Raw genomic sequence first — 12,089 nt, 5'->3', positions numbered from 1 at the left:
TTCAATCGGCTGCATAGCATATCAACTGTGAAAACAATGCAAGAAGGATGGTAGTCCGCCATTTTAAACATTTGTTCTGTAAATTTAGAAATTGCTCTTTAGCAGTTGAATAGTAAGTATTAGAAGTAACATATAAACAAAAAATAATACCATTGTAGAATCTATACGTAGACTGTTCAGAAAATAGGGTTAATGTTCAAATTTCGGTCATAACTGGTGACGAATCATGGGTATACGTTTATGACATCGAAACCAAAGTCCAATCTCATAAACTACACCTTACAATTTGATCTCCAAACTTTATTTTAAAAAAATCTCACGAAATGTTTTGCAAACAATAGCATTTTCATAGTGAATAACGTACTAGTCCAATCATCACAATGAAAAAGCCCAGGAGAGCCAAGACCAATTCATGGCTTTTGCATCATCATAATGCACCTGCTTACTCATCATTTCTTGTTCGTACTTTTTTGGCTAAAAACAAAACCGTTATTCATGCCACAGCCACTGTATTCACTAGATTGCAGGGGGCACCTGCAACTTTTACCTGTTCCCAAGATTGAAGAGACCCATGAAAGGACGGCGTTTTGCGACGACAGAGGAGATAAAAATCACATTGCTCAGAGTTCAAAAAACACCAAAAAGTGCATATCAGAACTTCTACAAGGATTGGGAAAAAAACACTAGCACAAGTGTATTATATCTAAGGGGACAAAATAGAAATTGATGAATAATTAACATTTTTTTCAGAAAAATGAAAATTCGCCTTATTTTTTGAACAGACAGCATATATAGAAAGTTTTTCAAAGAGATTGGTACATGAACTTCAGCACATTTTTATGACCATTGTTTCAGAATCAGCTAGACAGGCTAGCCATAAAAATTAGTGTTTTAGTTTTTCAAGAGGAAATTGATGAGAAAGATGCTGAAGCATTTTAAAATTATTTCTTATGTCATATAAAAACCCTGACTGACAAATATATATGTTTATCCGTACATATGCTCAAATCTCTGAGATTTTCATTTTCATTGGTTAACTAACTGAAAAAAACATATATACAGGTGTTCCCCTTTTTTATCAATATAACTTTACCTAACTGTAACACGTATTTCAGTTTTGTGAACTCTTATCTTGCATTGAAGTTTTACTTGATTATGTATATAATATTGTTATCAAGCATGTGCTACAAAGAGGTGTATATGTACAAGTTGGATACATTTTTTATGCCAATTTCGTTCAAGCAAATCAACATTTCTGGACAATTTAGTAATTTGCCTCAAATACTTAGTTTAAACACCTTTTTGATTTTGGAGGCATGAGAATTCATAAATATCGAGGTTTGAAGGCTCTAATAATATAATAAATTTATTTGGTAGAGTGAAAAACTAGCAAACAATATACAAGCTTTTATTTATGTAATGGCACCATACAACTGTATATAACATATACATATTCATAAATGTAGTAATTCGTGTCATTATAACAGGTTAAAATATTTAAAAAATAATGGAATTAAAATATCAGACTAGCAGAAATATACATACACAACTTACAATAAATATTTTGACACTACAAATTGTGTGTAAAAAATTAAGAATTTAAAAAAATATCTTTGGTATTCCTAAGTAAAATAAACAGTTTCTACAAGCATTTTGAAAAATTACAGTTTTTTTTCAAGATTAGGCATTTATGTTTCAACTAGACTTGAATCACAATATATCAGTTTTCAGTTATGAGGATACATATATAAATAAATTAGATCTTCAATAACTTAATAATACTACCTTTTAACAAATCAAAATAGAATAAAGATCTAATATATATTACATATTGTAGCACAGAAAGTATCAATAAATTTGATTTTGTTTTCCAATGAAAATAACCTGAAGAAAAACAAATCAATATTCAAGTTATAATCGGATTGAATCATTTTTTGTGTTATCATCAAAGGAAAATAGGCCAATTTTACCAACATTCACTACAAGACTATAGTCCGATTGGTATTAATGAGTCTAGATGATTGATTTATTTTTTGTTGGATATGAAAATTTAATCCACGACTTCTGAATTGTATTACTTTTGGGAAGTGATCAAATTTTATGATTTCAGATTCAAAATTTATTATCTGAAATAAGAAAGGAATGTGCATTTTAATTAACTTGACCTAACCTGAAGTGTTATTTTGAATCTTTTTCGATACAACCACCGCAAATAACAGGTTTGAGTCCATCACTTCATAATCTTTCTGCATATTAAATATTTGAAAAATGTATTTTTTCCTACCGTAGTTTTAGACGTTCCTAGCAAAAATAGAACTCCGCAAAACATTTATAAAAATTTGGATGAATGCTTTGAATAGGTATAAATTGGGTGTATAAAAAGGTCAAGTTGTTGCCTAGAGATTCATGGTTCTTAGTAAATTGTGATAAGACAAAAACTATTCATGAATAATGTAGCTTAGCCATTCCAACTGAAGAAAGATATACAAAAAAAATCTCAGAAGTATTTCCAAAACTAATTAATGGTTTTGTTTCAGATGATAGCATAATAAAACATACTATTTATTTAAGACAAGTTATCATTGGAATGCATAAAAAGGATATGTGACCTACAACTTTCTTTCAAAAAATCACATGTTAGATACAGAATGTAACCAATTATTTCATGTGCCACAAACTTGGTTATTGCCATATGAAAATGAAAATTAAACCTACTAATATCAAACAAGATATAATCTTTTGTAGAGAAAATATGAAAAAGATTTTTCGATACATCAAACTCCTTAAAGATTCAATATTTTCAGAAAACTCCTTACTTTAGAAAGCACCACACATTTTAATTTCCTGTTTCAGACAACAAAAGCAGAAATTTTGGTTTGATAAATGAAAATTTCAACATTAGAAGTCCTAATTTCGAGTTTATATTCAAAATTTCAAGTCATTACAGGTATTATTTCAAAAATAAGAAATAAAAATATATGGAACTTTTGGGTTCCGCACTTACCACATAGTGGCAGGAAAACGCTTAAAGGAGTGTATCTGAAGAACACACACAAAAAATCATTCATCAATACAAAAATTAACAACAAACCCATTTACAAAAAAAAACAGAAGTTTCAACTAAGAAACGTATTCATTACTGTATAGTACACAATTGTTTTCTCATTTCTGATTCGCTCTCATCATAATCTTCTATAGGCACTTGTTTTCCATTCGGTATCACTTTAGGTAAGTATGGTTGATAATCAAGCCCGGATCGCTCATAAAATAAGATATACGCTGAACTAGTGTCTATTTTCGGAACCTTGACTTCTGTGTATGGGCATTTGTAGCTATTCAGAGACTTCCTGCTTGAATATGGGGAATCTTTTAAAAGTTTTTCATTGATCATATCAGAAGTGATTCCAAGTTTGTCAATTGAATTGGCTGAGTTAGAATGTGAGCTGTCCAAAGTTTCCGTTGAAGCAGCTGTCGCTAAAGTTTCAAAAGTTCCAATTGAAGGGGTTTTATCTTTTTTATCTTGTTCATCAGAAGTATTGCTGCCAGTGCTTAGTTTTCTTGCCATGATTTTTCTCCTGCTCAATGGAGTACAACCAGAGCTTTTGGAATTCGTAGATGATATGGATTTATGTGTGTTTGTATCAGAGTCTGTTATAATTTCACGACAGGAGCTGTCATTGTAGCAGTACCAATGTCCATTTGGATTGCAGGCGTAGGAGATGTAGTGACCCCCATTCATTAGTCCAGAATGGCTCTGTAATGAAAATTTTCATTCAGAATATTTGGAAATTCTGATTAACGTTCATATATGTAGGGATTATAAAACTAGGTAAACATGTACCTACAATAAATTAAAAACCAAATAATCAATTAACTATATACCTTTCAAAAATCAAACTCTTGCATTGCAAGATACTCAAATTCAGTACACTAGTTCAAGTTATTATTGAAAAAAAAAATTTGAGTAACTATTACCTCATTGTCATATTGGATGGTAGGGGTTGCGTTTTTTGATAATGTCGCAAACCATGCCGGCGATAACTTAGCTACTGGCAGGGCCTCCCAAGTCAGATGGATCAAGGGAGAAAAGCCTGACGAAGAAAAGAACTTCCCCCTGCAGCAACAGAGGTTAGACAAAGTCTGCGGTAACCCTTGCCTGTTGTAAGAGGCAACTGATAAGTGGATTTATCCAATGGTGTTATGCGACTATGCTGAAGGATGAATGGTGCCAAAGCATATGGGTTACCAGGGGATCTCTCAGAATATTTTGTTTCACATACATGTAGGAAGCTCCATGGATGTCGACAACATTCGTGGAAATTTAATAGACCACAACTACAAACGAAACGACTCTTCGAGCAACTCCTCTGACTTGCAATGAGAGTAGCTCAAGTCACAGCAACACGGTGAGGGGCTTCAGCGGTCCTTACAAAGGTAATGGTAAAGTTTGATATTACCTTCATACAATACAACATCAACCAAGAACATTTTTATTGAGGGACTGTAGCACTGATACTAGGCTATGAGAAGGAACCCCATCTTTGATTTGATGAAATTGTTAACGCTTAGCATAACTTGATTATTCAGCAAATTGAAACATCCTTCACGATTTGAAGTTGCTTCCAAAAAGAATGGTTTTATAATATGGTTATCAAAAACTCCTGCACAAACATTAAGTTTTTGTGGATATCATATGTGAATTTGTCGTGTTATATTTGGGATTTGAATCATTCCAGTAATGTAAATTTTGATGATTATCTTGCCCATTCAGATAAAAGGTACATTATGTTGAATCATATTAGTTCAATTCATGAATCATTTTCATTTTGTAAAGATGTAGTTTGTGTTGATGAAAAATTCCAACATTTGTATGACTCATGCCTGATGGTTGGGATAACTTAGTCAAAGACTGCCTATTTTCCATTAAGGCAACATGGCCTAGACCTGCATCAATAATGCTTTCGTTATTGACTTTTTTGAACGGTCAAGTTGTCTAAATTAGACACTTTACATGAATCTATGTAAAAATCAATTCAATTCCTAGATTAGTCTTGTTGAAGACACAAGCAATGGCCCTTGCACATCTTTCATATTAGTGGTATAAACCCTCTATTTCAATCCGCTTTTGAAGGGTATAAACCATTTTTTATAGAAGAAAAGACAGTGAACAAAATAATAACTCGAGTTCAAACAGAGCAAAAATAAAAAATAACTTTGATAAAAATATCGACTTCAGTAGTAACTACTTGATGCAATTTAGGATCATATTCTGTACCAAACAAAAAATGTTCTACAGTGAGTTCTTATTTCTATCATTTTCATTATAGTCATTCAGTTTGAACATTTCAAATAGTGAAGTTGTGTGCTTGGAAATGAATGAAAACCCAAAAGAGTATTTTATTTTTTCGACATTGTAATATCAATAGTGTTACAGAGTTGAATACAGAATTAGACCTTTCAAATGATGCAGCACTCTACTATTATTTTCATTTCAAATTTTTGACATGAGGGTTTTTAGGAAAGGAGTGGCTGACAAGGAGGTTACGTAGAAATGTGTTCCCCTAAAAACCAAAGGTGATATTATTCACGATTTTTTATAGTCTCAATAACAATTGACTCATTTCCAGTGGCTCGTTTGAACTGTATATTCTAGATATGTATTAAAATAATGATGAAATGCTGACAGTATTGTGTCTAGGTGTTAGTGAAATTGCAAAGATTATAATTAAATAGTTAATGAGTTTTTTGAAGGTACTGTAAAGAAATTCTATTTTTATGTGAGGTTTGCATACACTTCTTTTGGACGCCATCTACAAAATATATAGGAAACTACTACTCTTTGACCTATAGGCCTTTTCATCATAAGACGAGCGCAAGCGTAGCAGTCATATTGAAATGGAGGTAATTCAAAACATTCGTACTGTTTTAATCAACAGTGGCTGGGCAAGGAATATTATCTCTACAAACAAATAAATTATTGGAAAAAACCATTGATGGTGCTTCACTTGTTTATAATTGTATTTATAATTCACTTGTTTATAATTGTGAACAATCAAAAAGGCGGTTAAAACGTCCGCAAAAAGGAAAAAAAGTGAGATGATTGAGAGGTTAGGTATCAGCATTTGTTTACTATCTAAAAACATATAAAAAAATAGTATTTACAGTTTTATTCTTATTAATAATGTCAATTTATTTGATATAATTGAAAATATATTCCAGTTGACAAGAGTATTACTTATGGAACTAATAAATAAATCAAGCCATTAATATTTTGAGGCTGTACATATGACATTATTAATTAGACAAATATGCAAATACTGTATTGAATATGTTCAGTAATTTTTATTAGAGGAAACTATTTGATACAACATAATATATATGAAATTTACAGTCAAAAATGCAATAAGGAATAATGTATGTATGTTGAAACTCCTGATAGCTTAAAGGATCAGGGTTTTGTTCAGTTGGACCAATTTCTCCAATGAAATGTAGTGAGCAAATATAAGTATCCTTGGTAACATCATCGATAGATTTAAAGCCTCGGTCACTCCTGCCATATTTTTTCACCCATAATTCACATTTTGCACATGCTTTAATATGTAATTTGCTTGATGATTTGATTATTTTTTTGCAATATTCAAGACAAGGCTTTGGAAAATTTATAAAATAGTATGTGTTGGTTTTGAATGATTTGTATCCTGTATCACTTTTACATACTCCATAACAACATCGTTTTGTTGTTCCTTTTCGTACATATAACACAATTATAACGGAGTATAAAAATGTTTTTCGGATTATTTTGACTTACTACTTTTTTTACAATTAATCAACTTCAATTTATATTTTAATTTTTAAAACATGAGTTGCGGGCTCTTTAACATGGTTGTTTACAAAAAACAGTACGAAAAAGATGGCTGATACTGACGCATGCGCACAAAACAATGTGATGAAAAGGCCTATTCTCTATAGAAATACCTAATTACTTTATTATACTGATTTGCAAAATTCTCAAAACACAATTGAAAGTTGAGAATTAATATGATTTTTTGTTTTATATTAAGACTATTTAAGAGTTGATCATCCCAAAATTATCATATACATTTTTTTTTCACTTGTAACATACTTTTTTTTGAGCAAACTGCTGTTGTAATATGGATATGCAATATGAATAGTAAAAATAGTTTGAAAGATATAGAAAGAAATAAAACTCACCACAACTGCATAGAGCTGATACTTCAAATCAAACTTATCTTGCCCTGGTAATAATTGATGCTGGTGATAATCTTTCAAATGTTCATCGATTATGGGTGTTTTCAATAAACTTGTCGATTCCAATCTACCACGAACTTTATCCACTTTATCACTAACTTTATTTTTATTGGAAACTTTACTATCACTTTTGTTCAGAAGTTTACACTGTTCTGTAGATCCATTTGGAGAATTGCTACTCACTGATCTTTCTTTTTCCTTGTTCGAACTACCACATTCAATTTCCTCTAGAATTCGTTCTGGCAGACTCTCTTGCGACATTTCCAACTCTTTTGCTTTCTTTTCTTGAAGCTGTTTGTGACGCAGGATTGTCTCCTGAGGTACAGAAGCTAAATAGGCTGTTGGATCAAAGTTCTTGAAAGGAAAATTAACCACCTTTTGTGTCTTCACCCATTTGGTGTGAACGTAGTCAAACCGCTTAAGATGAATAATCTGAAAAAGTGCAGTGATATTTTTGATGAAAGGTTTTTGACAAGTGACGCTTAGGTATTAGGAAATTTTATGTAAAGTGCTTACAAGAATTGGCGGTAGCCTCCAGATCTGTAGCTTTTTAGTAGCAGGTTGTTTATCTTGACAATTGCTGCAGTGATATTTAGCTTCTAGCCTCTCTTCTGAAGTGAAAGCTTTCAAGCAATAATCCAAATCGATAGGTTCAGTGTGTAGCTTTCTACAAATAGCTACTGATTCATGTTCAAGCCATAACTACAATTAAAGTAAAATTAATAATTATTTTCCATCTATGAGACTCCAAAACCTACCCTTTCTCTGCTGCTTTGATATCGTAAATGTAGAGCTGTTGGATCCCAATCTATAGAAACACACATGTTGTTTTGAGCACCATTACACAAGTCTACAACAAGTTCATCTGTACAAGGTATAGTACAACCACGACAAAATTGGGTCCAGTGGCAGATAGCACAAATCTGACCACCTTGAAGAACAGCTTTCAAGATGAAAGGGAATTCATAACCTAGTGAATCATCACTGAAATAAAAGTATAATTTCATTCATCTTACTAAAAATTTTACTTCATTATGAGTTTGTAAGATATTCAAAACATACCAGTCAGTTGCATGGTTGGTTTGATCACTTTGAGGTAGAGGGCTCAGTAACCTCGTGACTTGGCCCCAAACAGCTTCATACAAACTTTGACAAGTGCTTTTTTCACTGAAACCTAGCAAAAGAGGTATACCAAATAGACTAGGCTTGCTTTTCTGTTGCGAAAGAAAATATGTTTCTTGTCTTACACATTTTCTGTGAACGGTAACCAGGTACGAAGGACACTTTTGGCTGGATTTAGAAGAAACTACAAAAATAGACCTTTTTATTTCAGTTTCTATGGGGTCGTTCAAGTATTACATAAGCACTATAGGGGGACAGGGGTCTTTGTTTTGCTTATTTTTTATGACATGATAATAATAATAATAATAATATTTATTTATCCTTTGAGACGTTAACAACGTATAGGACATGTCAGTACAACACGTTAAAATAGTATAAAGAAAATAAACATACATTAAGATAAAATATCTCAGTAGTTTTAAAGTATAAAAATGTATAAAATATAAAGAAAAAAAAAACAAGATTAGCCAAAATTGGATGTATAATAAAATAATAAAATCAGGATGAAAGTCTGGACCGCAATCAGCTAAAGTCGTCTAAAAGGAATTCACTGACACTGTAATAAGCCTTAGACAGGAGCAAATTTTTAACTTCTCTTTTAAATGACATCAAACTCATGGTTTTAAAGTGATCAGGTAGGTGATTGAATAATTTTATTCCCATATATTTGGGTGACTGTTCAAGTTTAGAGGATCTGTGTCTAGGAATACTTAACAATTTTCCATTTCTGGTTGAGTAACTGTGGTAAGAAGAATTTGTGTTATATTTTGTTAACTTATCGTGGATGTATAGTAAGCATTTAAATATGTAAATACAAGGGAATGGCAGGATTTGATATGATATGAAGTGCTGTTTGCACGATTCTCTCCATGGGATATCAAATAATTTTCTGATAATTTTTTTTTGGGAAATAAAAACCCTATCTTTGTTGGTGGCATATCCCCAAAGAACCACATTGTAGCTTAAATGGCTGTAGACCAAGCTATAATATACGTCCAGCAAGGCATGCAAGGGCATAAAATGTTTTATTCTGGAGAAAGCATAGTACGCTTGGTTAACTTTTTTACAAGTGACTGTAATGTGTTCATTACAGTTAATGGGGGGCGGGGAGGTCTAGATGGTGATTTCGCCAGCAGTAGTTATTTACTTTTTTACACATATGGCAACCCACACATTGTCTATGTTTAAAAAAATGTAAAAATGCATATAACAATGTTTACATATGCACCGGAGAGGGGTAAGAGCTTGCTTTGCCCAGTTTTGCTGACAAGGGGGATGAGGGGATAAATAATTGCAATAAATATGCTCACGTAATACCTGAACGGCCCCTATGTGAGAACAGTAACTATGTATAAATATAAAAATATACCAACCTGAGGTAGTTGAAGCATTGGAATGTATAGAAATTGAGCTTTTTTTGAAAGATATATTGCTTAATCTAGGTTCTTGAGTCATTTGTTTGGATTTATTGTTCTGGAAAAAAAATATCACTGGAAAAATCTAGATAGAGATGAAATATATAGTCAGTAGTTTCATAACATCTACACTTCCATTTTAAATATTTCATTTTAAAATCTGCTGTTATGTTTCATAAAAAAGTTATGATTGCAACAGTGAAATGAATATAAGAAATTTTAGAATAGTTTTCTTTACATGTGGCTAAAAACCAAAGTCAAATTGGAAACATAGAAAAAAGTTTTTAGCTTTTGTCTGATTCCTGATTCAATTTCAAACTATCTCATCTACAATAACTGAATAATTCATAATTACAATATTTATATCCTATAATTTGGTAGGTAGATCTGAAAGCACTGAAAACACTTTTCGCATACCTGAACAAAACTACTGTCTCTCGACGCGCGTTTCGTTAACTAAGTTAGCATCAGGAGATGACTTAAATGTCTTAGATGTCTCTTGATGAAGCCTACTTGCATGGAAAGTGTTTTCAATAAATACTATGTATTATTTCATAGATGTTTCGTGACATAGTTCATTGTGTGAGTTTTTAGGGAATTATTTTATATGTAAATATGTTTGAGTTTGATGCAGTTGTGAAACCTTTAGACGATTAATCTATCTACCACTCATTTTTTTCTGCAGCCAAATTTTTATATTTATAGTTGGGTGATGGTTTGCTCTCACAACATCATCAGTTCTCAGATTATGAAACTAACTGATAACATATTACTATAGTTTGACAGTTTACATTGTTTACTTATTATTTATTGAAAAGTTTCTACAGCTTCAATTCTTTAATACTACACAAATAGTTGTTTTACAAATAATAAACTGAGTATTTCATATTTGATAGTGAGTAAATTTTATAACGTGATTATAAATTTTTACCCCAAATTGGGAATGGATCTGTCTAATGTTCAACATACTGGAATATTAAACTTGTCAGATGTTTTGGTATTAAAATGAAATATAAAATATGATTCTTTACAGAATAATTAATAAAGTACTGATCAATTTTATTAGTTATTTCCAAAAATTAACACAATTCTTTATTGAAAGGTTGGGATGTTTGGAGCTGCAGCCATATCTTTTCCTTTTCATTGGTTTGTGCCAGTTCGTGGACTTATATCGCATAGAAAAAATTATGATGCTTGTGCATTATTTTCATTGTTTCAACTATGTACAGCTGAATCAATTTTTTTAAGCTTTCAATTTTTTTTTGACAGTTCAACTCTCGACTTTTCAGCTCAGAAGTGGTATGTTTGTATACATATTTCATTACTTCAATTTCGAAATAGTACATATCCATCATAATGACACTTCTCACAATTTTTAGAGTTTTGATTCATTGACATTTGGTAAAAATTCTAACAATGTCTATTACTGAACTTGAAAAATTAGGGTTTTAGGTTCCAATACACTGGTTTAAAATGCTACATAGACCTATTATTAACTATTGCTGACTCATTTTATATTTTTAGATCACAACTTTTTTTAAGAATTCGTTTGGTCTTCACATTCTTTGTGGATCTCTTTGATTTGAAGTATAAAATATAGCACCTTCTTACTATGCAAAAGTATTTTGTAAGCCCACATAATGGAAACGAAAAACGGTTTTCCATGTTTGATTCTATCCAATACAACACATTATCGGGAAAGCGCATTACTAGTATTTTAATGAAGATTTGGAAGAAATAGTTGTATAATGTTTACAGTTTTATATAGAAGTTTGAATTTTTGCATTGACTCTTCAACTTGTAGGCAAATTTTATGAATACAACAAGTTACTGAATAATTGAACTCTTCAATGCTTTATATTACACAGTAACTTTTTAGGGTGAGCTTTTCAGTTTGCTTTTTTTACATTCCAGCAGATTCTGAATTGATTTAGATTCGTGTATTTTTGTTACCATTTGTATTATGCTAAATTCGGTAACAGAAAACAAGAAACGGAACAATTTATTTAGATTATCACATGTACATTTTGAGCAAACGTGAAATCATAAAACAATGTATTACTATATACTATATTTCTATAAATTCTAAGTACGATATAGTTTTCAGGAGAGAATAGTTTTTAGGAAAAAAGCTTTATTGCTTTCTACTTCTCCATACTGATATAGAAAATGTAGAAAACTACTGCAGAACGGAAAAAGGTTCAAAATGAACTCTTCACAAAGATGTGTAGATCAAGAATAGAAGTTTCTTTAAGGTACAAACTGAAAGAAAAAACCCTCTCA

The 12,089-nt window shown here is 31.3% G+C and overlaps 1 protein-coding gene across 4 annotated transcripts in view; it reads right to left on the bottom strand.

The window, feature by feature from the left end:
* Positions 1 to 1,392: 1,392 nt before the first annotated feature.
* The window catches only part of Usp32 (Ubiquitin specific protease 32), an 87,209-nt gene continuing 76,512 nt past the window's right edge, over positions 1,393 to 12,089 (bottom strand). For all 4 annotated transcript variants that reach the window (XM_074170740.1, XM_074170739.1, XM_074170741.1 and 1 more), the window contains exons 16-21: positions 9,765 to 9,864; positions 8,332 to 8,575; positions 8,028 to 8,253; positions 7,786 to 7,971; positions 7,213 to 7,701; positions 1,393 to 3,754 (exon numbers count right to left, since the gene is read on the bottom strand). In XM_074170740.1, the coding sequence (XP_074026841.1) occupies positions 3,137 to 3,754; positions 7,213 to 7,701; positions 7,786 to 7,971; positions 8,028 to 8,253; positions 8,332 to 8,575; positions 9,765 to 9,864 (1,863 nt within the window). In that variant the 3' untranslated portion in view covers positions 1,393 to 3,136. The remainder of the gene's footprint in view (positions 3,755 to 7,212; positions 7,702 to 7,785; positions 7,972 to 8,027; positions 8,254 to 8,331; positions 8,576 to 9,764; positions 9,865 to 12,089) is intronic.

This window comes from Leptinotarsa decemlineata, unplaced genomic scaffold (assembly GCF_025532065.1).
Source record: "Leptinotarsa decemlineata unplaced genomic scaffold, Ldec_3_MD MMD2_P_RNA_scaffold_9, whole genome shotgun sequence".
NCBI classification, from domain to species: Eukaryota; Metazoa; Arthropoda; class Insecta; order Coleoptera; family Chrysomelidae; genus Leptinotarsa; species Leptinotarsa decemlineata.
Note: the sequence above shows the minus strand (reverse complement) of the source record. Positions and strands in the feature narration are given on the sequence as shown.